We start from the raw sequence: 27,326 nt of genomic DNA on the forward strand, positions 1-27,326 counted from the left end.
TTTCTAATCGAACCACAAAGCTTATTGAACAACCTAGTACGTCTTCAAAAGAAGCAGACCAGGCCATCGTCTATTGGTAATTAAATACCTCAAGCTAAGTCCTACACTGATGTACTATCAAAATTTCTTAGCATATCTGGGAGCTGAGGCGTAGTTTTTTGTACCATACAAATAAACGAAAAAAGGGTAAAAACTGGACGTGGAGGCTTTATTATCATTCGTGCATTCACAATTTAATAAATGACACTTAATTTTTATTATTTTGTTAAATTTAAAATTTTAAATATTCACTGACTGATTCACAACCAACTAACTTGCACACAAAGGTTTGTTGTTTTTGCACTGAAGTCACTAAGTGTCACTAAAAACAACTCATCCTATCAAATTCGCCAAGTACAAAGTAGCAGGTTACGGATGGCGCCAGCCTTAAGTTCTCTACGTTGTGACACACCTAGGTTAAGGCTAAAAAACAAAATTTTCAAATTCTTCTGACTTGTTCGCGAACTACACCATAACCTTAAAAATGACGGCGAGCACGAACAAGTCAGACACACCATAAGTCGGCGATTTTCAACAGCTATTCAATTCAAATGCAGTCAATTATAAACAAATATGATACTAAGCACTATTTATACAAAAGAACAAAATTTGGACATATTCGTAAAAAATAACATATTTATTCAATATTTAAATAAGTTTATGATAATGAACACCAATACGTCACCTGAAGAAAAAACTGTTGAAGATAATACAGGAAGTCCGGTAAATAAACGTCATTATCGGCGAATAATGCAGGTGACAGAAAAATAAATGTTAAACTAATTGATGAGATTTTAAACTATGTGGAGAAATTAATTGAAGAGCACCCATCAATTACTTTAAAGAATATGAAAATAAAATTGTTTTGAAAATAAAAACGTCAACATTACCACAACAACGGTATTTAATGCATTAATAGCTTTAAGAATAACATTAAAACCCGCCACAATCAACCTGGACCGTCTAAACTCCAAATCAAGCATTGAAGAACGCAAAAATTATGCACCAAATTTTCAAAAAAATGCTCCACAAACATGAAAAAATTAATTTTATTGATGAATCCGGTTTCGACTATCATCTTCGCAGAAATAAAGCTCGATCGAGGATAAAGACTTCAGTCCATGTAATAGTTCCAACAACAAGAGGAAGAAATGATTCATTAATTTTAGCCAGGAATTTAAATAGTAGGGGAAAATGGGGAGTTGTGAGACACAGGGAGTTGTGAGTCATTGTTACCTTTCGGCATTATTCATTTGTTTACATTCGATTTTAAGTGTCAACAAGTGTTCTCGATGCGATCTCACTTTTCAGCTAGCATTGGTCATATTTACACGCATTCGACGCGTCTCTCCAGTTACTGTGTTTTGGAATGCCTCGGTAAGTTTTTTTCATCATTTGTTTTGCGATACATTCGATCAGTTGTTGAAGCAAATTGCAAATGTTAATATATACAAATTATTAATTGTCCTATTAGCTTTGAATTTACACATTCACTTGGGCGAGAACGTTCGATGTGTTTATGACTACGCGGCTATTTATAAAAAAACGATTTGGGGAGTTGTGAGACACCGTTTTTTTCGACGTTTTAACGCATCTTTCATAAGTATCTCGCAATATTCATGCATTGTTTGTATATATATCATTTTTGCATCATCTGGAAAGGTGCAATGCCGAAAAAGTTATGCAAAAACAACTCCATTCGTTGCAATGTATGCGATCGAGCTGTGCGCCTAAAGTCTGCCAATTACGAACTGGTTATTATACATGTTCTCACTGCGAATCATCAGATTGATGGCATTGCATTTTTTATACACTTTTTTATAACAATTGTCTTTTCTTTTTTATTTTTCATCTTAATAAAGAACTAACAACTAAAATAAGTCATTTTTATTGATTTAAACCATGGTGTCTCACAACTCCCCACATTTTTGTATTATATTTTATATTATTATATACAATTTTAATTATAAGGAAAATTGTAGTTTTGTTAAATAGGCCATACCAATAGCTTCCAGCATTCATTGACTAAAGATTCCATCGTAGACATATGCAGAATATTAAGATTTTGAGTAATACGGGTCCAAAAACAAAACCCGTCTCACAACTCCCCATTCTCCCTTACTTTACATTCTCAAGTAATTTCTAGCTCAACAGTAAATTCAAATGTTTTTATTATACTTCTTGATGGATTATTTAATAAACTTGCTGAAAGTAAAATCGTAGAATCATTGGTTGTGGACAATGCCAGAATCCATAAAACTTGGGAAGTATGCGAAAAGATTAGTTAGACTAATCTTACGTTAATTTTTCTATCACCATATTTCCCCATGTTAAATCCTATAGAAATGGAAACTTTAATTTGAAGTTAAAACCCTATATTATATTAAAACCCTTTCACAATTTAACTCACGGCATTTCGGCTTTATTACTTTGATTAGTTTACAGTCTGTGTCAGAAGAAAAGAACCTTTTTTTCTTGTAATTTTAAGATATATTTCGTTCTGACTTTTGCTGCATAATAGTCCCACTCAGGGGCTACGACGCCAGTGCTAACTCAGGTTAGTGTCGTTCGAAACTCTCCCGTAAACGCAACCAAACAGAAATGAGTGAGACGTACGCGAAGCGTTTTGAGGCGGTAGTTTTATGCACGCATTCGAAATTCCGAAATTATCTTATGCCGCGGCTGCAGAAGTAATTAAAAAATAAAAAATAAAATTGTTGTGATGTGGAATCAGCGATATAAAGTGTACAAAATTGTTGATGACTTTTCCGAGCGCGGCTTGAAGCGAGGGACGACAAAAAATCAGAATAAAGTGATCGTCCAACTTTTTAAGCGGGACCTTTCTTTATGACTACGCCAAGCACGATCAATTCTTGCTAAAAAGGGAATAGATGTTGGTATCAACATCATCGAACGTCGACTGAAGGTGGCGAACATATCCTACCGTCCCATATCATCAAAACCACTGCTCTCAGAAAAACACATTGAGAAACAACAAAACAAGAAAATAGCGTCGCAGTAATGGCCTAGCTTTCGCAGTAATGGACTAGCAAGTTCGCAAAATCTAATCCTCTTTGTCGACGAGCTACGCAGAGAAGCTTCAAAGCATGTCGAGAAGATGGCAGGCTATACTCGACAACGATGAAGACTACACAGCTTATTGAGTAATTGCGACTTGTAATTTTGTACATAATTTCATGTAAAAAATTTTAAATATATATTTTTTTATACTTCATTAATAATCGCGGTTCCCTTTTTCTGACACAGACCGTAAATCTCATAAATCATAATACTACCAAGCCATTCACTGAAGTTTCACAAACATGTAATATAATTTCTCCTACTTTTGTTTGTTTTGTAACACGAAGAGAGCTGACGTCAGATTTGTCAGAATCGCGACAAATAAAGTAACTGTGTTTTAAAAGCGCCACTTAAGGTACCCATTCGCCTTGGGCACGATCAGCAAATTTGAGCCAAGGTGGATTTATTAATTACTTAGTAATAAATTCGCCTTGGTTATGGCACAAGTACTCAATTCGCCTTGGTTATGGCATCTCTGCTTTTGGCTTTAGGCAAGGTGGATTTATAAATTCGCTTTGGCTTTAGGCAATGTGGATTTATAAATTCGCCTTGGCTTTAGGCTTCAAAAAATCATAAATCTGAAGTCGAACCGTTAAGTTGCATACGCGCGTTCCCTTGAACAATTCGATTAAAGTGTTGGAATGAAAAATGGCCGAAGGGAAGTTACTGTATTGTATAAATCATACTGAATTGGAGCATTCGCATGTGTATTTAGAGCAACCAACAGTTCTCAAATTTGTACAAACAGATGGGAATGAAATGAAAACGGGGAAGTCCCTAGAATATTTCAAAGCCCCAGAACTGGCTGCGTATCCCTTACTTTTAAATATTGGCCATTATAATGAAAAATCTGTAGAATCAAAATTAAAATGCACGGAAATGATGGAAAGGTTCGTGATAGAAAAAGGCTTCTACAACACTACAAGCACAGATCGATACAAAGTTATCACCAGACGCCATGTCCTAGGGACTATTTTAACTGCACCATACTTTTATTATGATAAATCTATAATTGTTATAAAGCACAAAAATCTTATTTTTATATTAATGGAAGACGATAGTACCAATACAAATGAACTTCGTAAAATGCACTACAAATTCGAAAAGTATTGTGAAACCGGTAAGATGTTACTTTAACTTAAATCTATAAGATACTTAAATACTGCATCTTATGTTTAGATTATCCTACTGTGGAGCCGTGCGCTGACGACAATGAAGAGCGATTCTTTATTTATGGAGCGAAATTAGGAAAATTCGATCTATTTTATTCCGGAAAAGCAAGTATGGTGAAGAGTGATGAGCGCATTGAAGATTTGTAAGTGAAATTGGTAAAATTAAAAAAAAAAAATTGTTTATCCAACTGTCATTAAATATTAATTATATAGTATATATTAATATATGTAGTGGAGGGACCGACAGTTTCAAGCCGATTCCGAACGGCAGATATTTTTTATGAGGAGCTTTTTCATGGCAGAAATACACTTGGAGGTTTTCCATTGCCTGCGGAGGGACAATCGCTAGTAGAAAAAACTTTCTTCCTTTTGGTCTTTCATCGAGATTCGAATTTACGTTCTCTCTAAATTCCGAAAGGTAGTCACACACCTACATATCATTCGGTTACATCGGCCGAATTAATTATATAAGCTTTACTTAAATATAGCAGCATTCCCTGCACATGTACAGGCCAACGGCCATTTATGACTGCCGTGAGTCTGCAGGCATCCCTTCGTTTCGTATTTGTCAGTATTGAAGTTTGCTTGTGGTTGCAGGTGGGCCTTAACATTCTGCTAATTTTGCATGTTGTCTACTGGTCTCTCTATTTACAATCCGCATTTCGGAGGTATTTTGAGGAAATTGCATTCATAATTGCACCCAGTGGTGTGAATATCGGTTCTGCAAAAACGTTATTCATGGCAGCTCCCCTCTTGTCAGTATTCGGAATACTTATCTACCAATTTTTATTTCTTTTCTTGATTATGATTGTTTCAGCAAATGAAAAATGAAGAAAATAGAAAAATCTAATTCATAAACGCAATTTAAAAGCATATTAATTAATAACTACTATTTAAATTTTCTTTGAAGAACCGATATGGGCGCAATAAATAATTGTCAATTCATTTTAACAAAGCTGATGTTGGAAGGGAAAAAGCTTTATTGGTGGAAGACCGGTGCAGTTCTTAAGTGGTGGAGCCAAGCTCATTTCTCAAATGTAAATAATATTTTCGTTGGATTTAAAGATGATCAAGGAGTGGTAAATAAACCAGCCATTCTCACGACAGTGGCTGATTTAATAAAGGTTTGTGAGTTTTCAAAAACTGCTTTGAGTACTGAAACACGTTCATTAGGGTAATTTGAATAATGTGGTGTTAAAATTAATAATTATTTTTCAATTTTCCAATTTCAAACTATTATTTATATAAATCGAGCCATCCCAATGATCATAACTTTTTTCCCCCATAGTTTCAATATAAACGCACCAGGGTGTGCGAGGGATTTTTGCATACATTTTTGAATTTGGTTTTGGAGACAATGTCCGATGTTGATGACCCGGGTACGATGTACAAATATCAATTTGACACGGAGGGAAATATCAGATATTCTGTTCATAACGTTGATGAAGAACTTCCCATTTTCAGCGATGATTTTTTAACATATATGAAAAGGCATTAAAGCTGGATTACATTTTATCGTACTTTACTTGTCAGCGAAGCAGCGCAATATTCAACATGTAATGCAAATGTATATTTTGCACATATTCCTCGAAAGCGAAACAACACATTTTTTTTAGTTCGGCAAAAAACCTAAATGAAATATTTCAACACAGTGCCCCGTTATATAACACGAGAAGAAATATAAGTACCTAATTACTTTCTCAAAAGTTTGCAACCGATATGTATGTACATATGAATAGTAAAAATTTTTAGTTTATAAAAATTTAAATTTTTTCAGTGTCGATGAATATGCATGCGGCTTAATTAATTCAACGGCGTTGTTTTTGTTTTTATTAATTCGAATAATTATTATTTACTATTATTTTAACTCCTTTTATTAAACTTTCGTTTGTTAATTTTACACTTTATCTCGGAAAATTGTTTACTATTTTTTTCATTTATCGATCGATCTCGCCGAAAACAACATCTAGTGTACCAATGATGGCCACAATATCAGCTAACATATGCTGTTTGCCGATTTTTTCCAGCGCCGCCAAATGCGCAAAGCCAGGCGCCTTAATCTTGCAACGGTATGGACGGCTTGAGCCATCCGAAACCAAGTAAACACCGAATTCACCCTTTGGTGCTTCAATGGCTGTGTAGGTTGCACCAGGCGGCACTTGATAACCTTGGGTAAAGAGCTTAAAGTGATGAATAAGCGCTTCCATGGAGTTCTTCATTTCAGCACGCGAGGGTGTGGTTACTTTAGCATCGTCGGTTTTGATTTCGCCAGCGGGCATTTGATTCAAACATTGATCGATAATGCGCAACGATTGACGCATTTCCTCTACACGACACAAATAACGATCATAGCAATCGCCCTTGGTTCCGATAGGAACATCAAAGTCAACCAAATGATAAGCATCGTATGGTTGCTGTTTACGCAAATCCCATTTGATCCCTGAGCCTCGCAACATAACGCCACTAAAGCCATAATTTAAAGCATCTTCGGCAGATACGATGCCAATATCGGCTGTACGTTGCACCCAAATGCGATTTGTGGTGAGCACATCTTCGACCTCGTCCAAACGTTCGGCAAACTTGGAAGCAAATTCATAGATATCATCCATTAGACCAAGAGGCATATCCTAAAAGTGCCAATAACAATCCATTATTTTTTTTTAATTTTGTTTTTTCAGAATTAAAAATATACCAAAGAAACGCCACCGGGACGTATGTAAGCTGCATGCATACGTGCACCGGAGACACGTTCATAAAATTCCATCATCTTTTCACGTTCCTCGAACAGCCAGAAGAATGGTGTAAGCGCACCAACATCCAAAGCATGAGTGCCAATTGCCATAATGTGATTAAGGAGACGTGTAATTTCAGCAAATAGGGCTGGAATTAATTTGCACTTTTAAATTATTCCAAAAAAATTCTTCAATAGGCAACTTACTGCGAATGTACTTGGCGCGGAGTGGTACTTCGATGTTAAGCAATTTTTCTATGGCAAGTGAATAGCATTGTTCATTGCACATCATGGACACATAGTCAAGACGATCGAAATATGGCAACGCCTGCGTATAAGTTTTATATTCGATTAACTTTTCCGTGCCACGATGCAACAATCCAATGTGTGGATCAGCGCGCATTACAGTCTAATAACGTTAATATATATTATAACTTGTATCAATTGAAGCCAATGAAACGTTGCAAGTTTCCTTACCTCACCATCCAATTCCAATACTAGACGTAATACGCCGTGAGCAGCTGGATGCTGTGGACCAAAATTAATGGTCAGATTTCGTACCGACTTCTCCACTGGCAAAATTTTGCCTAGGAAAATAGAAAGTGAGAAAAAAAGGAAACCTTATACAAATATAAAGAAAAATTTACTGTTCCAAGGTGGTAACTTCAAAAGAGCGGTCGATTCATCGGGGTACATGACAGGTCCACTGAATTGTTTCATGAATTCCGGATCGGGATACCATTTTGCGGCACCGCGCGTTTGCTGCTTGTCGCTAAAGATTATAGAAAATGTTTATAATTATGTATTTATTCATTCATTAATTACAAACGCTATAAAAAAGCAAATGCAAAGTAGTAATTGGCTGTTCAAGTAATAATTTCAAACTTAATCATAATTTTAATGTAACGTCAAGCGCTGCACATTTCTGTATTCTCCTTCCTACTTTTTCTATTGATTATGTAAGGTCAATAATTTTTTTAAGACTTAGTTTCAACGCGTTATTTGTCTAATGTTCCATTAATGTGAAATGTCGAACACTTAGTTTGCTAGTATCACAACTTAAGCGGACTAATTTCTCACCTGCTCAATGAGGATCCTACGGCAGCAACAGCTTGAGGCCGCATCATTTGGAGTCCGGCAGCAGCGGACCTCTTCATCAAAACATTCATCGCTGAAAATGCCATCATTTCTCAGTTGTTGGCTTAATAATGACGGGTCCAGTCAACGGTTTTTGGTAAACGTTGCTAATCTTCCAGCAAACGTAATAAACGTCCCGTTGGGTAAAATAAAAACAGGAATATACTGCTTTAGGAAAACCTCCTAGAACAGCAGAAGTACGTAATACAAATCCCAAAAACAACAAATGAAATGTCCAAACTGACGTTTTCCAACTGTCAATATAGATTTTAAGTGTAAACTTGGCTGTGTTCGTCTCAGTGATGTGCAATCAAGAATACTTTAAAAATGGCATGGCCATATACATATGTATGTTATATTTAGAAATACGCAATTATGAAGGAGGGATTTTTTTTAATTGCATAAAATATATTAGAATAACTTCTGTACCTGTTCCGGCGTTCGTCAAGGGAGTATTTTAGTTCCCCTATTCTCTATATTATTCATCAACACGTTAATAATTGCTTTACATTCGTTAATTTCGTGTTATATACTGAGGATATAAATATATTCGTACCACAAGTATTGAAGTTTTTATCAGTGCAGCCCAGAGCTCGCATGCGATATATGTTTATACTGTAATATTATTGCAATTGCAAAATTTCGTGAACCGACTGGCAACAATAGCGACTATAGCCAAACCAAAAACATGAACTAGCCTAGATGGCGACAGTAGATAGCGAGAGAGAGCATGCTTTCTGGGTCTACCGTTAGATGAGCTAGTCGAAGACGACATGTGCCTAAATTCCACAGACGGGATTAAGTAAGCTACTACAACAGCAGAACTCGACAGTAGTTACGAGGTGCCAGATCTAGAAATTACAACAGTTATTAAGCACATGTATATAAGCAGAGGTACTCGTACATGCGCATAGGATATTCAATTGAAAATAAATTGAATTTGTAAGCCAATAAATGAAAAGTAATAGAGTGATTCAGTCTTAAGCTGAACGTGTACATTTAAAGTAAAGTGTTGAAAATAAAGAAAAGCAAGTGTGCGTATCCATTAATTTATGACTTTCATTCGACAATCTAGTGATCGAAAAACAAATTCGTAACAATAAGAGTATATATAATTGGCGCTTACACCCTTTTTTATGTTTTTCCGAACTCTAACTCCTATTTGTGGCTTGCTTTTTGCTGCTGTTTTAGAAATCGAGGGATCAACAGTTTTAAGCCGACTTCGAACGGCAGATATTTTTATGAGGAGTTTTTTCATGGCAGAAATACACTCGGTGGCTTGCCATTGCGTGGCGAGGCGATAATTTTGGTGTTTCATGCACGGGGATTCGCACCTATGCTCTTCCGATGGTAATCACGTACAAATGCTTCCGGCTACGGCGATCGCGGCCGGTTCGCATGCAATACCTAATTGAAACTGCCGATGTGAGGTGAAGTGTTGTTGGAACGGTTTCCACTGTTCTAAAGCACTTGAACCTGTCTCACTATCGTTTACAGAAACAGTTTGGATTTTGCAACCTTCTTCGTCGTTGAACTAAAAGTACTTATTGGGATCGGCGACTTGGCTAAATGAATATTTTGAATTGGCGGAGTCCTTCGGATAGCCGGCACTACAGATTGATTCAGATCTAGCAACGATACTATGTATTACGGAGGAGTTCATGCTGTGATATACATAAAAGACAAACGTCATGCTACGCACCGCAAAACATTAAAAATTATGTAATTAAATTGCCTTTCAAAGCCTACCTCTTGAAAGCTGCCATTTAAAAATTGTATATTGTAAATTCTACTTATACAGTAATTTACAACAAGAAAAAAAATTATTCTGAACGTGTCTAAATGCGTACCTAATAAATGTGGCATTATGAAACCACGTCGAATTAGGGATGCAAATGTTAAATATATATTTGAGAATAAGCGTTAATGCTGGGTTTAATTCAAACATGAAATATCGGATGAAAATATATGGCAATACTTGATGATACTTCACATACTTGATTGGGCAGCACTGAAAGTGCGAAAAGTTGAACATTTCTTTGTCGGAATTTTCTTGGCTTGTCGCATTTTATTGGCGTTCATTCTTTGAAAAAGTGAAAATTAAAAATTAAAACAACATACTTTAAAATATAAATATGCCTGCAGTTGTACGCATAAAACGTAGAGTCGATGAAGAGCCTTTAAGTGCGTTCATAATAAATAGCAAAAAGCGACGCCGTTTAGATAATGTTAGTGAGGAAGATGCACAAGGAGAGGAGGCAGGAGCTGCTGGCGTAGATATTGGAGCAGTTAGCGATAGCGTTATAAATGACAAAGATGGCGAAACTTCAACGGTGCTGAAATTTGCGGGCACACTACAGGAACAGGTAATAAAAATTAAGTTAGCCGTCTTGTAAAATAATCAGTAGCGAAAAAAAATGATTAAATATATCTGTTCTCATATGGCAAAGTAGCTTAAGTAGAGTTAAGGGATAAATGAGTTTTGCTTTGGTAGCATCAACATGTATTAAGTTGGTTTTCAAAAATTATGTTGAGTTGACTTTAGTGTAATGCCGCATGAGTTTTGCTATTATTTGCCTTGAAAATTTCTTCAATTCATAAAATTTTCAGCCACACGCGTGTTTTCACTTTGTTTTTATATTTAACTATTTCAATGTAAATGCAATGCGAGTGCATTTATCAATATCGACACTTTCCAATTGTAAAGGAAAAAAAATCGTTCGAACTAACAGTAAGAAAATGAAGTATTTCAGCTCAGTTCTAAACAGGAAGTTGGCGTGTCTCCATACCACATACATGCATATGACATTTTAATTCACGATGGCTATTTTAAGCGCCGACAAGAGCTCTAAGCAAAAATACTGTGCCAGGGTTAGCTGGAGTTGGACTGTTGAGTCCTATTTTTGTGAAGCAAAAAGTTCTAGGTAATAAGCTTTTCGCAAACACACTTCTTGTCAACTCCTCTGTAAAATTCAAAAGAACCTGCACACGAACTGCGTTATTTTCAAGTGTTAAATTTTCATACAAATTACACAACTTTAACAATAAATGACTTAAAAACTATAACCTGTTAGAATATATTCTAGATTCACTGCACCCCCTGTACATCCTTTTTTCAAAGCAAGCAGCTTTATACTACTTAGTTCCCATTTTGTTTTGCAATAAAATTTACTGTTCAGCTTAATTCTTTTGTATAAATGCATTCGACGGAAAATTTTATGTGCAATAGGATAAAATATCTCATTATATGCCGTGCACTAGGAGAAAATATCTCCTCATTCAATCTCACTTTTTAGAGGTTAGATCAGGCCACACATTTGCCTGGTCAGAGTGCCACAGTTTGAAAAACGATAACGCCACGCTATGAAAATACTGAGTAAAGAAAATTTAACAGCTTAAACATCTAAATAGCTTAAATGGACAAACTTTATAAAGGGTGATCAATTTAAGAGATATCGAATTTTAAATTGAAATAAAAAAACGAATATTCAAATTGATTGGACAATCTTTATAATTTTTGTGTAGAACCATTCATGAGATTAAGATTTAAGATAAATCCTTTACAATATTGACCACAACTGCGCCGTAATTCGGCCATCCATATTACTCCAATTTTGAATGATTCGCTGGAGCACTTCGGCCGGTATCTCGTGAATAATTTTAGTAATGTTGGCTTCCAATGCCTCAATTCAAGCTGGTTTACCTACAAAGCATTTACACTTTACATATCCCCACAAATAAAAGTCCAAAGGTGTGATATCACACAATCTTGGTGGCCAATCCACTGACCCCAGACAAGAGATAAATTGCTCAAACGACGACGCAGTAAATCCCTTGTTTTACGGTCCATTAGCCAAATAGCGCCGTATTGTTGGAAGTAAATCTTGTGGATATCAAGGGCTTCAATTTTCGGTATCAAAGAGTCGTTTATCATGGCGCGATAGCGTTCGCCATTCACTGTTACTTTGGCGCCAGCCTCCTCTTTGAAAAAATATAGGGCGATGATTACTCCTGCACATATGTAGGTCGCACCGAAGTGTGTTTTTCAATGATGGTAATAGCTGTTCTTGAATGGCTGCGTCTTGCATATTGACGTAGCCATTAAGTCAAAAGTGAGCCTCATCGCTGTCCACCATAAGTGGGCCTGAGCGCGCGATGAACCTTTTTCACAGAACGTCGATTTTCGTAATAATATACAATTACACGATTTGTAAACGTTGTTGTGACGAAATGTCAATGAATAATAAAAAAAATATGTATTTAGTTTGACAGTAGTCACGCGTTATATATAAGGTTGTCAAAAAAGTCTTGCGGTATTTTTATTGAATTTTCAATTGTTCATAAAATTGGTTATAATAATGCGATTTAAGTCAAATATGCGCCGTTTTGTTCGATGACGAGTTCTCAACGAGATGCCAACTTCATAATGCCCCTCTTATAGAAGCTCGATTCCCTATTGTCAAAAAACTCGGAGAGCCAATTTTCACAGGACTCTCTTGTGGACAACTTCCGGCTACCAAGCTCGTTCGCCATGGACAGAAATAGGTGGTAATCACTTGGTGCGAGATCCGGACTATAGGGTGGATGGAAAAGAACCTCCCATCCGAGCTCCCGGATCTTCTGGCGCGTCACCAAAGATGTGTGTGGCCTGGCGTTGTCCTGATGGAAGACAATTCGGCCTCTGTTGATCAAAGATGGCCTCTTCTGCATGAGTGCTGCATTCAAGCGGTCCAGTTATTGGCAGTACAGGTCCGAATTGAGCGTTTGGCCATAGGGGAGCAGCTCATAGTGGATGGTTCCCTGCCAATCCCACCAAACACACAGAAGAATCTTCCTGGCCGTCAATCCAGGCTTGGCCACCGTCTGGGCAGCTTCACCGCTTTTCGACCACGCCCGTTTGCGCTTCACGTTGTCGTAAGTTACCCACTTTTCATCGCCAGTCACCATCCGCTTCAAAAACGGGTCGATTTTGTTGCGATTCAGAAGCGATTCGCATGCATCCATGCGGGCAAAAATGTTTTTTTGCGTCAAGTCGTGTGGCACCCATACATCGAGCTTCTTTTTGAATCCAAGCTTCTTCAAATGGTTTATAATGGTTTGATGACTCATGCCCAGCTCTTGGCCGATGCTACGGCTGCTACTATGCCGGTCTCTTTCGATCAATTCAGCAATTTTATCGCAATTTTCGACGACAGGCCTTCCGGACCGTGGCGCATCTTCGATCACCTCTGCACCAGAACGAAAACGTTGAAAGCATCGTTGTGCGGTGGAAATGGAAACTGTATCGGGTCCATAAACTGCACAAATTTTATTGGCAGCGTGAGATGCATTTTTGCCTTTATCGTAGTAGTACTGTAAAATATGCCGTATTTTCTCTTTATTTTGCTCCATGTTTGCGACGCTATAACTCACGAACGACTAAAAGCAAACAACAATTAATCAAACACGTGTTAGCACGTGAAAAGAGCTTTCCAAAAAGCTCTAGCGTGAACCGATGCGACGAATACAACTAGAACTACGCGCTTGCAAAGACAAGCTTGCGGAAATACCGCAAGACGTTTTGGCCAACCTTATATAAAAAAACCCCTATTGGAAAAAGTACCTCCAATCACCCTTAATAGCACAAAGGAAGTGCTCACTCCTTGGGCAACCTTTCTAACCTAACCTACCTCTTTATAGGCCCTTTAAAAAGTTTCATTAAACCACTTTTGTTTATTGAACAATGCCTAGTTGAGAATATTTATTATGATATAATTATCAAATTTTAATTTCTATAAAACGTTTGAGTAGAAAAGCCTTCATATGCAGCAATTTCCAAAAAAAAATTTAATACTTTATTTAATTTTTCTTTTAATGATTTACTTTGCAAACTAAGAAACAAATTAGAAAAAACCTGCCTGTATCTCCACACTGTCTTTTCGACCTAAGCTACTATGCCATACGAACACATATATTTCACAAATCTTTCGCTGCGCGGTATACTAAAAATATCCTTAGATTATGACGCAATTACATACTATAATTTTACACTTAGGATGATGGGGCGACTACACAATTAGCGCGACTTACAAAAGAGGCTGCCAAAGAGCTGGTGCAGCAGAAGTCTTTGCGAACACCACGCAATCACACCGAACGTGCAAGGCAGGAAATGAGACAAGCCTTACACGAGAATCGGTTCCGCGTGGTAAATTGCATGCGCACCACACTAGAAGACACAGACACTTCAGAATTGGCGGCCAAGGAAGTAACAATTGTCGATATTGAAAAACAGGAAGCAGACGAACGGGTGTCTAGCGCAGTAACAACGACAGCAACTGGACACTTAAATACACTGCAAGAACAAAGTGAGACAAAAACTATGGAGGCACAATATTCGCAAACCCATGGCGGCAATAATACACAACAATCGACTGATTGCGACACCGGCTATGTGTATGACTTGTATTTGCCAGAGAATGAATTGCAAGTGGAGTATGCCGATATGATGGACGATAACTATCTAAGGTTGGTTTTGCATATCGAGCAGATTCTGCTCACCAGTCGTTACATTTAGATCAGCGCACATGTTAACAAAATAGACGAAGAAAAAATAACCAAGCGCAGATTTATTCAGGGTGTGGGTGTATTTATACATATATTTATGTTTTAAACTATGTAAATGTGTTTCTGTATGTGTAATTGGATTAATGGAGAAAGGTACTTTTGTGAAAACACCAAATTTCCACAAATGCATATGTCTCATGCTAATTATGAAGTTCCATTTTAGAAAGTAGAAATTACAAAAAAAAAAAAAAAACAAGCAAACAGAAAAAAGCACGTCTAGCCTTTTTCTGCTCATACACATTATGCGGTCTATTACATACATATTACTGCTGGATGATATGTTAAATAGTAATATCGATGCAAATTGTTGTGTATTTATTAAGGTTGTACTATCCGTTTAATTACTACTACAACAACACTTGCTACAACTACTGCTATTGGTAATTGACAATTAAAATAATGAGAAAAGTACTAAATACAAAAAAAAAAACAAACAAAAAAACCGATTGGATGAAATGTCCACTATACGACCAACGAAGGATATCGAAGGCGGCCGCAGCGATGCAACTACAACTAGCATGCATATGAGTAACAAATTAGAAATATGCGGATGGTGGCAGCAAGTAGCAGCATTGCCAACTGTACGCCGGAAAAACACCCTCAGATGCCAATTTCGCCAACAGCACTGCACAAAAAGTGGGAAATATAGAATTTAAATCCTATCTCTATAAATTAGTTTAAGTAAAAAACATATACATGCGTACAAGCTTGCCAAACATATGTTTCAATACGACAAAATTTTAATTTGTTTGGATTTTATTGGTTCTCCTTTCAAGTTGTTGCATAATATATTAGTTTTCAATAAGCTGCCAATAAGTAGCATTTTATTAAAATTTTAAATGCTTTGAATACTTCGCAATCTTGATTTAAAAGAAATGTTGGAAAAATCGCAATTTCTCAATTTACTATAAATATTATTGTATACAAGCTTGTGATCTCGAATTCGTGCTTTTTATTTCATTCAATATTATTTCTTGTCGTATGTCCTTTCGTCACCCACAAACAAATAACTCTCGCAGCAATTGGTAGTGTCTTTTTTATAATTATAATTTCGAGTGGCAACGGGCATTCCCATCAAAATTTAATTAAATGAATTTTATTTTATTTACTCGTTCTTGTGGGAACGAGGCTTCCTCAGACAGGCAGGTATAAGCAAAAATAGGCGCACACTCGCAGCGTGCAGGTCGAAATATTAAAAGCAAATTTTAGACTTAAGTTTTTTATGCTAAGTATTGTTTGTAATATGCCTTACATATAATTACATAATTTTTAAGTTATATATATATATATATATATATGTATATATAATATAATATTTACATATTTATATTGTAGAGGTCGCGTGCATTGTTGAGTAACTGAAAATAAATACTTGGTTTTCAACAGCCAAAGTCGCATAGAAAAATTCAAAGTTAAGATAAGAAATTAAAAATTTAAAATCCATAAATAAAACTCAAATTTAACACAAGAAAAGATTAAAAAGTATGAATAAAACTAAAATTTGAAATAAAATCGCAAAACAATATGTATGCCAGCTAATTTGTATTAAAATATGTGCAAAACGCAAACTTTAACTTTACTTATTAGCATTAAAAATGTAGGAATTTAAGCGTACAATTATCTGACATTCGAAAAATTGCGTTTTTTTATAAAAATAAAAAATATACATACATAATATATAATACAATATATAAATGAGATGAAAAAAAAACAACAACGAAGTTCTTTTTATTGCCTATAACTATTACTAGGAAATGCGTTTGAGTTCTTTGGTTGTGCCAAGTTTTTATTTTCGTTAACTTTTTAGAAAAAAAGCAAACAGTTTGAGAATTTTTATTGAAATTATGAAGCACGAAGGTTTAGACTCGAACGACACAGTTTAAACTGGATATGACTGGCTACAAATTGCCATGTTACGTGGATTTCGAGAAGTAGCGACATACAGTGGAGGTAACTTTGGATTGTCCGTGCAATCCACTAGCGGTGCTCATTGTTTGCAGTCAATTCCTTTTCCGAGGGATTGGGCAGCACGTGCAAAATCTGTTGAAGTGCGAGGGATAATTTACTGACGAGTACGGACGCACATCATATAGCATTTGTATCCGACGTAGTATAGAACGCTCCAACGGTCGGTTGTTATCGGAAAGACTCGTATTTATATCCGGGTAAGGACTGTCATTCCAACAGCGTTTGGCAAACATTTATGGAGAATGATTATACTAATACAACAATGGCGTTCCTACCTATTTAGAATAGGTCCCGACCTACTCAACATAAGCATATACGTTATGCGAGCTCTTCACATCTCCACTTAAACAAATTCACTTATAACTCCTATCTCCCTTTAGTCAACTTATATATATATATACTAATTGACGCTTACACCCTTTTAGGGAGTTTGGCCGAGCTCATCCTCCTATTTGTGGCATGCATCTTGATGGAGGGACCTACAGTTTCAAGCCGACTCCGAACGGCAGACATTTTAATGAGAAGTTTTTTCATAGCAGAAATAAAATCGGAGGCTTGCCATTGCCTGCCGAGAGGCGACCGCTATTAGAAAAATATTTTTCTTCATTTTGGTGTCTTACCGAGATTCCGAATGGTAGTCACGCACAAACCCATTGGGCTACGGCGGCCGCCAACTTAGCCATTTAAAATTTAATGTGAAAAGGCATGGAGTTTGGCGGGTGTTACCAAATGTTGTCCTGTAACAGTATAAAATATGACCCATGCATTTTTTGTGACCATAGTTTGAGTAACAGTCTTTGCGCGGGATTAAATTGGAGCTGGTTCCCATAACAGGTACCTGTCCGTCGTGTGAACGAAAACAATTGGTATCCTAAATAAATTGTTTTATATTACCTCTGTGGTGAGTTGTAGATTTTCCAACATCAATTTCAGCTAAATATTTGCAATATATAAATTATGTGGAAATTGAAATGTCGATTCCGCTAGTTACTCTTTTGGTATTACTCTTTCATCTTGCAGTATTCGTCCGTACGATGATCTTGTCTACGAGGATCGTTTCAATGACGACGATGACGAAGACGATTCTGAAGATTCGAATAATGAAAATTACTATACAAATGAATATCCCGATGAGGATGAGGATAATGAAGATTATGTGGACTCACATGATCACGAAGATATTGACCAAATCGCAATGAATCTGGGGCGCATGAGGACGGGTAAGTAGTGGTGAAAAACTTTTGGAAATCCCTGTCAATGAAAATGAAATTATTGCGTGTTGCTATTAAAGCCATAATATTTTATAGACGCCGTTAGGTTAGGTTATGTTAGTCAGGTTGCTTGTTTAACGCAAGACACTCGGTGGCCCTAAGGCCCATTGTGATACCTGCATTTGTTTTCCTTGCCCTAACTAAGTTGTTTAAACCACGTAGATCCTTTTAAGAAGGTAACTATGTAGTCGACCTTCCAGTGAGACATTTTGCAAATTTCCCAGGTCCTCAGAGAAATAATCGCCAAGATATTTGGCACGGCTTCTTTGAAGTCCAGGACAATTACAGAGGAGATGTTGAACCGACTCAATTTATTCTTCATTTCTACAGCACCTGCAGAAGTTCTTGTGTGGTACACCCATTCTACTAGCTAGGGTGCCGATAGTGCAGTTAGCCGATATAACATCTGTGAGGACGCTGGTAGTTGATGATATGTGGTTCATTAGACAGGGCTAGTTTACTGGGGCGGCAGCCCTTGGTCGGGAAAAACCCGAGTCATTCCGGTAACGTAAAACCGGCTGCCATGGGAATGAGGCACAGTTGCTCTCTGTAATGGAGCACAAAAAACTGCTCATCAAGCAATTCCTGTTAGGGTGCTACCGCAGGTTTCACCCTTACAGACACCTGTTTGAGCCAGAGCCGTCTCCCAGGCACGTCAGGAGACACCTATTAAACTAAGCCTACTTAGATGAGCCAGACGAAGACGACCGGTGATATACCCTACACTGCCGGGCTTCTATTACTCCTACAAAAACAACAACATCGCTGGTAGTTGATCTGTGAATCCAAGCAAACATTTTGTCCTTTTAAGCCAGATACCACCGTTTATTGATTTTCGCGATTACGCTCAAACCAATAGCAGTGTATAACCCATTTAGAGGTATGCTTATGTCCTCTACCATTCGCTGAAGGTGCAGCTCAGAGTCTATGCTTGCACACTCATCCGCTCTTTAATTTCCCTCCACTCCAGAGTGGCCGGGATCCCAACAAACTGTGATGATACGTTGTTGGATGAGCGAGAACGACCTCCTGCATTTTTTAACAATAGACGCCTTGAACCCCTTGCCGTGCTTTAATGAGTCTGACTCGTGATGCAAATTTTGGTCCAAACATGAATATGACGAGCTAGGCTCGTGAATAGATCGTCGGGCCAACGTAAATATCTGGAGCCGAGGTCGTGTACAGATGGTCGGAACAAACGTAAACATCACGAGCCTGTGTTAGTTAGTTTCTATGCTAGTTTCTATCTGTATGCCACCAGAGTTAGTCACGAGTCTCATAATTACTGTTAAAAAGTAGTTTATATTATTCTGATCTATTTACCATGCGTTGACGCGTTACACTTGGGCCCGAGTTTTGTTGAGCTAAAAGGCACGGCAAGGGGTTAAGAAACTGATATTTTTCAAAATTCTGTTGACAGTCTCAGATTTTTCCAGAATTTTTTTGCGAGAAAACTTCTAAATTTATTGATCTAAAAATTTGTACACATATTATAATATGTTATCTTTTAACTGTATTTTAAGGCTTAGTATTAGTAAAAATACTTATTTGGAAAGGAGCTACAGCTGATCTCTGGGAGCTCCTCTCAAAAAAGACGTTTTGCGGTGACCACTATATCTCTGAACTCGATCCTTTGAAATTAAAAAAACCAAACAGATTTCGTTAAAGTAATGTTAAATCTAGCAATTAATCGAAGGAATAAGCAAGATAATTTTTTGTGACAAAATGGCGGTCTCTCAAAAAAAAAAAAAAATCGATTTTTGACCAAAAATTCGGCTTTAAATTGTTTATAAAAACAAAATATTTATCAGTTAGAAAAAATCTTCGATTAATTACTAAAAATATTTTTAAAAAGCTCGTGTTAAAATTTGAGACTAATCGGTTTAGCCGTTTTCAAGTAATGTTGGTCACCCACGTTGAAAACACCATTTTGAGAAAAACGCGTTTAAAGTTTTCCTTGTACTATTTACGTGTAACTTCGAAAATATTCACCGGAACGATATTAAATTTTCTGTGAGTATTCTTAAATATATGTACATTAAAGAAAAAAAATAAAAATAAAAAAACATCGATTTTTTTTTTAATTCTAACTGTATATAACCCCTTAACAGAAGCGTATTTTAAATTTTAAATTCAAAGCTCTGAAAATAATTACTATACATTTTATTATTTTATGATAAAACTTTGAAAATCTGGACATTTTTTCATTATATAATAGTTTTTGCTTAAATAAAAATAATCCAAGTTCCGAATGATAACCGTACCTTCAAACATATTGCTTGTTGATACAAGGCGAATCTTTTAAAGTTGGTGTTGGTAAATCAGCTGATTTTTTTTCTTTCGCTGTGTCCATGTAGCTGTCAGCACAGAATAAAACAAAGCGAATTAATTTTTTGTGCTCTTCTTTGCTATGACAATCAAACGTACAAAATATTGTTGTTGGTCTCGTACCATGCGCCTTGGCTTGATATGTCAAAATTTCCGACAACTCTCAATGGTGGGTCTGCGAAGCTCACTATAGTTACGAAAAAGTAACAAACACTTCTGGAACTACATATAGCATAATTCTAAAGTCTAATTTAATTCTACGTCGATATTTTGTATTAGTGCTTTATTGAAGGCAATTATATATTTAACAGCTTACATTTAGCATAGAACTTATTATACCTATTTAAATGTTTAATTTTATATCTCTTTTAAGAATATATTGAAGATGGCATTCGCCTTCCCCCCTGGCTTGACGCTGATAGCAGTGATTACGAAAGTGAAGACTCCTCTGAGATGTATTCTGATGACTTCTATGGAGCTCGGGATGAAACTACCGATGAGGATATAGATAGATTTAGCATCATAAATGCTGACGGTGAAAGTGATAATTCAGATGCCTAAATCGAGGCGCCTACTTAAATTGTTTTCTTTCAAAACATTGTAGTTCATTTCTATGCATTTTATTTTCCATTTAGAAAACAAAAACTGATAAGGCTTAATATTATTAAATATGTATGTATGCGCATAAATATAAAATACGTCGATATCAAAGTACTACTGATAAATACGTCTATATATTTTCTGACTGTTATAGGTGCAAAACTCGGATATGGCGTACGCGCCGACCCGACGTTTTTAATAGACCATATAATGCGTACAGTTTTACGATGCAAAAAATAGTGGAATACCCCGGCATTTGTGGATTTTCATTCCGCCATTTAAATAATAGTTAAAAAAAAACAATTTATAAGTACATAGTTACTCTGATAATATATTGGGTGTTTTTTAAGACCTTGAGAACTTAAAATGATAATACAAAACAGAAATATTGTTGGAATGATTTTTTTATTTATTTATTCTGTTAATTTCATGGTATTTATTTTTGTATCAGCTATGTACCGCGTTCCAGAGTGCGACATGATTGTGAGAGAGGCAAGTTGGAGAACACTCTTTGCGACATACTGCAAAGAGCTTTAAACCTGACAACGAGATGGTATGCTGGGTTGGATCTGTATATAAACCCGTCCAAAAAAGCAATCACTCTTTTCACCAGGAATGCAGCAGAAGGAGATGTATGCCTTAGGTATGTGTGCAGAGATAAACTTAGACAGAAATTTCCGGAATGAGCAAATTGCCATTCTGAGCGATAGTCTATCATCCTGTGAGATTAAGTCGTCACTGGTCCTTGAGTGTATCGAGAAACTGAATCTACTAAGAACGCATAAACGCACCCAACAAATTTGGGTCCCGGGATACAGGGGTATAACAGATTGACGAGAGCGGCTGCGGCTGGCCCGAGGCCTTCCTTTCTACCATCAAGGATAACCTTAGCGAGTGAAGAACTAAGGCTAAGGGAGGTTTGTTGGTACAAAACTATAAGGCTATGCCATTAAAAATTCTTATTGGGAGGGTACAACCAAAAGAGGTTTAAAAGGCTCATAACCCTCCCCAAGGATAAGCTGAGAATTCTTACAGGCAGGCCACTGCTGACCGCATTTTTTGAGTTGTTATAAAAAATGTATTTATTTGTTTCTATAAGGATGGATTTTGTTTAATTTAAAAAAAAAAATTGAATAAAAATACGAAACTAAAATAATTTTACTTTCAGTCAACATTCTACAAAAATTAACTAAAAAAATATGTAATTTAATAAAAGGGTTGCATAGCTGCTTATGAATGGTCACCACTGCATATGCATAACTACAAGGTGGCGCAAAATTAATCATTATTATTCACTGTATGAATAAATCTCTTACTAAATAATAAAAACAAAAATTAACGATATTTGTTCACATCGCTTTATTTAAGTAACTGACTTCAAATTTTGAAAATAGAAAAGTGACATGTCAAAGTTAAGACAATATGAATTTGTATACATATATATATGTTAGTGTGTATTGTCACCGACAGTTTACATGTGAGAGGGCATTCGCTGGTTGACGTTCGAAAAGAGTGGTCGTCGGTTCGTTGAAGGTGCGAGTGGATGTTCCTGACATCTGTGTATTTCTTTTAATTAATTATAACTTATAAGTTTTTTTAAATATAAATTTTAACCAGAATAAATATAAATTGGCTATTCTTGACAGTATGTTCACAAACAATTTGTATTCTCTCTGCATTACAGAGTCGCATTGGAATCGGATCTATTTTCAACAATTTTGAATAATGGAAATCTTTATTATGACATTTAAGCGTTGGGTGTTTGTTTGCTTGTCTGCAGCTGTCTTGTTCACAAGTGTCAAGTGACGATTGACGTGCGAAGCTATTTGCAAAAATTATACAACTTCCGATAGGTCGATTATTTTGTGTCATCCTGTATGTACGCATATATGATATTTTTATCGCCAACAAAATTCTTGTTATATGGAAAAGGGCCAATTTTTCAGTGCCAATTTAACTACGTTCTTCAGTTAAATTAAAATCAAAAGTTAAATATTTCAGACCCAAACTCAGTATAAATAAATATAAATTTACCACAGTTAAACCAGTCCTTAATTTTTTAAATTCATAGCATTCAGCTTTATTTTTCTAATTGTAAACTGCATTCGCCGTTCATCCAGCTACTAGAGTAACCGGTTCACCAATGATATGTTTATATACAACATGCCCACAACAACATTAAAATTGTATCTACGAGATATTTCTGCGGTGAATTTCTTTGTGTATTTACAATTTTCCACCAAAACCTGCAGCCACTGAATCAAAAGGGGAAAAGTCACTGCTTATCGCTCTGCATTACATGCAGTACTCATAGAACAGCGCGTTTTCCAATTGTTGGCCACGCAAGGTAGACAAACATTGATATTGATAATTTGTGTAGAAGCTTGATTGTTTTTCTGCCAACATCGAATTTTTTTGTTCTAACATTATGTTCATTGATTTTGTGTTGAACGGGTGTTGTTTTCGCGCATACGCATACATTATCGTTCATTGACGCTTACGTCTAGATTTGCAGCGCTGTCGCCGTATTCGTCGCCGTCAACATCAACGTTGTTGTCATTTTTTTTCTCTTCTTCACTACGGTAATAAGCGCAGTCGAAGCCAACTGACGCTGTACTGTCGCCGTCGCTGCTGCCGCTTCCATTGCGTCGTTTTCTCGCCGCATCTATGGTTAGTTGCTTGGTGAATGCAGCAGACGAAGGTGAAAATTGTTTTTTGTGTAATAAGAAAATTATTTTCGCACAGCAAATTCTGCAACAAAATGAATGAATAGAAGAAAACAAGAATAACAATAATTGTGTGAAAGTGAAAATTATGTGAAACAGTTTGAAAAGTGTAATTTTTTCTTGTGACAAGTGAGATAGCCAAAAAAGTAGCATTAAAAACAGGGGCCAATTAAAACGAGTAAAAATGTGCAGCCCGAGCAAAAATTGTCACAGCTAAATGCAGGAGGTGCTAAATTGTATTAGGATTTCGGGGCATACATACATCTGCATGTAGATGTTTAGGTTGCGCATTATTTATGGCTCTAATTGTGCATTGAGATTGATTATAATTGTCATAATTTTGCAGCTTAAAAGTGTAATGTGCCGTAGAAAAATGAGTAGAAAATAATCATAGCATTTTTTAGCAATGTTCAAACGATCAAAAAGGCAATTGTTATACATATGTAAACATGCACATACATAAATATGTGTTTGCTGAACATTACATTCTGTGCATATGTACATGGCTATGCAATTTTACCTAGTTAGGCGAGGTAGGAGCAAATGTAAACTGAAGAGAATAATGATAAAAAGTAAACAAGCAAAGCAATTGTGTAGAAATGGCGGCCCGTATTAAATAGTCATTTTTAATACATATGAATGTTGTAGGAATATAAAGCGAAGGCAAAATCAAAGTTTTTGTAAATGTAAACATAATTTCATAATTTTAGAATATAAAATAATATCATAATTTTAGAAAATAGAATGTCATAGTTTTAGAAAAAAATAAAATATCATAATTTTAGAAAAATTGTTTTCTATAGCATACAACAATTTTAACAAATTCCTTGACAGATTTCGACTTTTGTTTTTTGAAGGCACTTCACAGATTTTTTGTCGTTTACATTTTCATTAAAAAATGATATACTTTTAAAATTCGAATAACGAAGGATAAAACTTGTTTACTACATAGAAGTGAAGACACTGTTATCGCTCTGCAGTTTAGTCTGTTTTCAATCAAAAACTCGCACTTGGTAAAAAAATTAAATTATACACCCGTTATTATAAACTATATTAAAATTTAAATCTGGGGAATGACGATATTTTAAACCTTTATAAAATAATAGTTTGAAACTGTCAATAACAAAAGCAAATCGTGTGTGAATTATATAATATCGAAAAATTAAAAATATAATTTAAAGTATTGCAAAAAAAAAAAATAATTAATATTTCAAACTCAACAAAAACATATTTTGTTTGTATTCTACGCCACCAAAGGAACATATGACAACTTGCGCCGGCTTAGTGTGACTATTTATAAGGTAAATTATTAAATTATACATTTCTCAATAAATTAAAAAAAAAAATTAAAATAATAATTATTTTCCTACGTTGTGTCAGCGTCGATAAGTAATGAAGCAAAATACAATTAATTTTTACTCTTAAATTTTGTATTGTTAAATCCCATTTTCTTAATATTTCTCTATTTTCATGAAATAATGGCTTAGTGAATGTACTCTTGTTCTTGGACTATTTGAAATTGTTTGTGCTTTACGAGTATATGGAAAAAATTCTTAAAATCGTATAAAAAAAAATTTTAAATACAGCGCACGCTCGATAACGTGAACTAATTCAAACCAAGGCAGTTCACGTTAACAAAAGTGTTCACGTTTTGGAATGTTCAAAAAGACTAAGTAAATATTCTTTTTCACATTTAAATTCACATTTTATTCTTGTTTTCGTTACATATTAATTGAAAATTAAGTCATACGATGGTTTTATTTAAAAAAATCAGTAATCTTTATTTTGTATCTTCTGTTTTTCTAAAACTTGAAGCACAGCTTTCTCCCTTAACCGTCTTAGCACACTCATATCATTTTGATCGACGTCATCATGACCAGCCCATATTAACGCCTTGTTGAAAATTTCAACTGCTTCAGCCGGCTTAATTTTATCCAGTTGCTCTGATACGCAGTTATCATCGGATTCGTCCTCTTGTTGATGATCGTCATCTGCATTGCCGTCCTCGATATCTTCGTTCCATTCATGAAGGGCTGGTAACGTGAATTCAATCTGAAATTTTTAATAAAAAAAAGTTTTTCAATCAGAGCAAATCAGACTTTGTCGCTGCTATTGAAGCTAGAAGGCTGTTTCTGTAATGCAACTTAGGGGAGTAACTTTTGGTGGCATAAACATTGCCGAAATTTGCCCTTTCACCGTTGTCAGTTCAGCTTCATTTGGGTGAGAAGGAGCGTTGTCGATTAGGAGGAGAGCTTTAATTGGTAAGGCTTTCTCCTTTAAAAACGATGTAGCCTTAAAAAACAACCAGTTAACCCTAAAAATCGGACAAAACTTAAAAGGAATATTCACCTGTGGAACTAATGACTCATGAAACCATTGCTTGAAAATAGCCGACGTCATTCAGGCGGATTTCGAGTTCTTATTGTCGGTGGGCCACTGAAGGTTTTTAAAGCAGCGTGGATTCTTAAGTTTGTGGGGTGGGATTCAGTGGCGTTTGAACAGCATAAAAACGTTTTCGCTGCTTCCTGGACTTTACCCCTGGAGCTCTCTTCTCCAAACTTGACGCGTGCGTTTTCTCTGGCAAAAGTCTCCAGAATAACCCCGACTCATCAGCATTATATAACTGATCGTTGCACAACTCCAATTCGGCACGAATTACCGTCCCTCTTCTTGAATCCTTGAAGAAGTTTGCTTCATTTTCTTTAAATTTTGCATGCAGTGTTTTTGCCTTTTCTTTCAACATTAGAGCACTTACTGGGCAGTTTTTATCTCGCATTCGGATAAACCAACGATAAAGAGCTCGCTCCATTTTGGGCAACTTTGAAGAACGCAGTGTTTTTCTATTTCTAGGTCCACAATACGTGTTGTTTACGTATTTCAAAATCACTTGCTTTCTCGCTTTAATGTTACAAATTGTTGATTTAGCAACATTATGTTTCTTTGCTAAAATCGTCACAGATGAGTCTTTTTTTAAGAAGCCGAGAATTTTAGCCTTTTGTTTTAATGTCAAGCACACGGGTTTTTTAGAACTCATTTTCACCAGAAAACATAAGACGAATCACTCTTTACAAAACCAAAACCGCGACTGAAATATTTTACTCCTTACATGCAATTACGAATAAAGTGCTTATTTTATAATTAGGGGATTCCCCAATTTCAGAATTACTTGAGATCAATGAAACTACATTCAAATAATTGTAACGTTAATTGTCCATGTTATAGAACCTTTTGGGTTTGTTCACGTTTTAGAGTAGTCAATGCACAAAAATGTCTGTTCACGTTTTTTGGTGTTCACGCTCTAGAGCGTTCACGTTATCGAGCGTGCGCTGTATTAATGCAATTTGTGACCAAAATTTAAACTACTGGCAATAATAGTAGAATAATTGATTTCTTGTTGCTGTTGTTGTTTTAGCAACAGAAGCATTGTAAATGTACCATTGGCCGGGTTGCTCTGGTAACGTAGAACCAACTGTCGCGCGAACGATTTGATCTTTTTCAATTATTTGGTCGCTAAATTTTTAAATTTTGTTTAAATGACTCCACACTTTCAATCGTTGTTTACTTGTTTTGACATTAAAGTGGGGCGACAGTGCGATATCATGATTGTTACAATTTTGGAATCCTTGCTTTATTCCCATAAAAGCATATGTTTTCGATAGCTATACAAGTA

The 27,326-nt window shown here is 35.9% G+C and overlaps 3 protein-coding genes across 4 annotated transcripts; 2 read left to right on the top strand and 1 right to left on the bottom strand.

Moving 5' to 3' along the window:
- Positions 1-3,706: 3,706 nt before the first annotated feature.
- Positions 3,707-6,003, top strand: LOC129247774 (decapping and exoribonuclease protein-like). Its single transcript, XM_054887073.1, has 4 exons — positions 3,707-4,240; positions 4,300-4,435; positions 5,203-5,416; positions 5,581-6,003. The coding sequence occupies exons 1-4, from the start codon at positions 3,769-3,771 to the stop codon at positions 5,788-5,790; spliced, it is 1,032 nt and encodes a 343-aa protein (XP_054743048.1). The 5' UTR covers positions 3,707-3,768; the 3' UTR covers positions 5,791-6,003.
- An 88-nt stretch (positions 6,004-6,091) lies between these two features.
- Positions 6,092-8,386, bottom strand: LOC129247773 (NADH-ubiquinone oxidoreductase 49 kDa subunit). Its single transcript, XM_054887072.1, has 6 exons — positions 8,104-8,386; positions 7,671-7,795; positions 7,501-7,610; positions 7,231-7,432; positions 6,985-7,172; positions 6,092-6,919 (listed from the first exon to the last, which is right to left on the bottom strand). Exons 1-6 carry the CDS (start codon positions 8,208-8,210, stop codon positions 6,230-6,232), a joined length of 1,422 nt encoding a protein of 473 aa, XP_054743047.1. The 5' UTR covers positions 8,211-8,386; the 3' UTR covers positions 6,092-6,229.
- Positions 8,387-10,173: 1,787 nt separating this feature from the next.
- LOC129248027 (probable RNA polymerase II nuclear localization protein SLC7A6OS) lies at positions 10,174-21,055 on the top strand. 2 transcript variants are annotated; one of them, XM_054887433.1, is made up of 4 exons: positions 10,174-10,526; positions 14,195-14,664; positions 17,752-17,951; positions 20,704-21,055. In XM_054887433.1, exons 1-4 carry the CDS (start codon positions 10,296-10,298, stop codon positions 20,889-20,891), a joined length of 1,089 nt encoding a protein of 362 aa, XP_054743408.1. In that variant the 5' UTR covers positions 10,174-10,295; the 3' UTR covers positions 20,892-21,055. The 2 variants fall into 2 exon arrangements, with proteins under 2 accessions (XP_054743408.1, XP_054743409.1); XM_054887434.1 differs by lacking the exons at positions 17,752-17,951; positions 20,704-21,055 and adding an exon at positions 15,087-16,443.
- The last annotated feature ends 6,271 nt before the right edge of the window (positions 21,056-27,326 follow it).

The sequence above is a fragment of the Anastrepha obliqua genome, chromosome 5 (genome assembly GCF_027943255.1).
Source record: "Anastrepha obliqua isolate idAnaObli1 chromosome 5, idAnaObli1_1.0, whole genome shotgun sequence".
NCBI classification, from domain to species: Eukaryota; Metazoa; Arthropoda; class Insecta; order Diptera; family Tephritidae; genus Anastrepha; species Anastrepha obliqua.

Excerpts from the sequence above, each read along its gene's own strand:
- LOC129247773 (XM_054887072.1), bottom strand. The coding sequence starts at position 8,210 with ATGATGGCATTTTCAGCGATGAATGTTTTGATGAAGAGGTCCGCTGCT. Across the intron at positions 7,433-7,500 it reads TATTGGAATTGGATGGTGAG|ACTGTAATGCGCGCTGATCC; the intron begins GTAAGGAAACTT and ends TAACGTTATTAG. Across the intron at positions 6,920-6,984 it reads GTCCCGGTGGCGTTTCTTTG|GATATGCCTCTTGGTCTAAT; the intron begins GTATATTTTTAA and ends TGGCACTTTTAG.
- LOC129247774 (XM_054887073.1), top strand. The coding sequence starts at position 3,769 with ATGGCCGAAGGGAAGTTACTGTATTGTATAAATCATACTGAATTGGAG. Across the intron at positions 4,241-4,299 it reads CGAAAAGTATTGTGAAACCG|ATTATCCTACTGTGGAGCCG; the intron begins GTAAGATGTTAC and ends TCTTATGTTTAG. Across the intron at positions 4,436-5,202 it reads GATGAGCGCATTGAAGATTT|AACCGATATGGGCGCAATAA; the intron begins GTAAGTGAAATT and ends TTTTCTTTGAAG.
- LOC129248027 (XM_054887433.1), top strand. The coding sequence starts at position 10,296 with ATGCCTGCAGTTGTACGCATAAAACGTAGAGTCGATGAAGAGCCTTTA. Across the intron at positions 14,665-17,751 it reads ATGGACGATAACTATCTAAG|TATTCGTCCGTACGATGATC; the intron begins GTTGGTTTTGCA and ends TTCATCTTGCAG. Across the intron at positions 17,952-20,703 it reads TCTGGGGCGCATGAGGACGG|AATATATTGAAGATGGCATT; the intron begins GTAAGTAGTGGT and ends ATCTCTTTTAAG.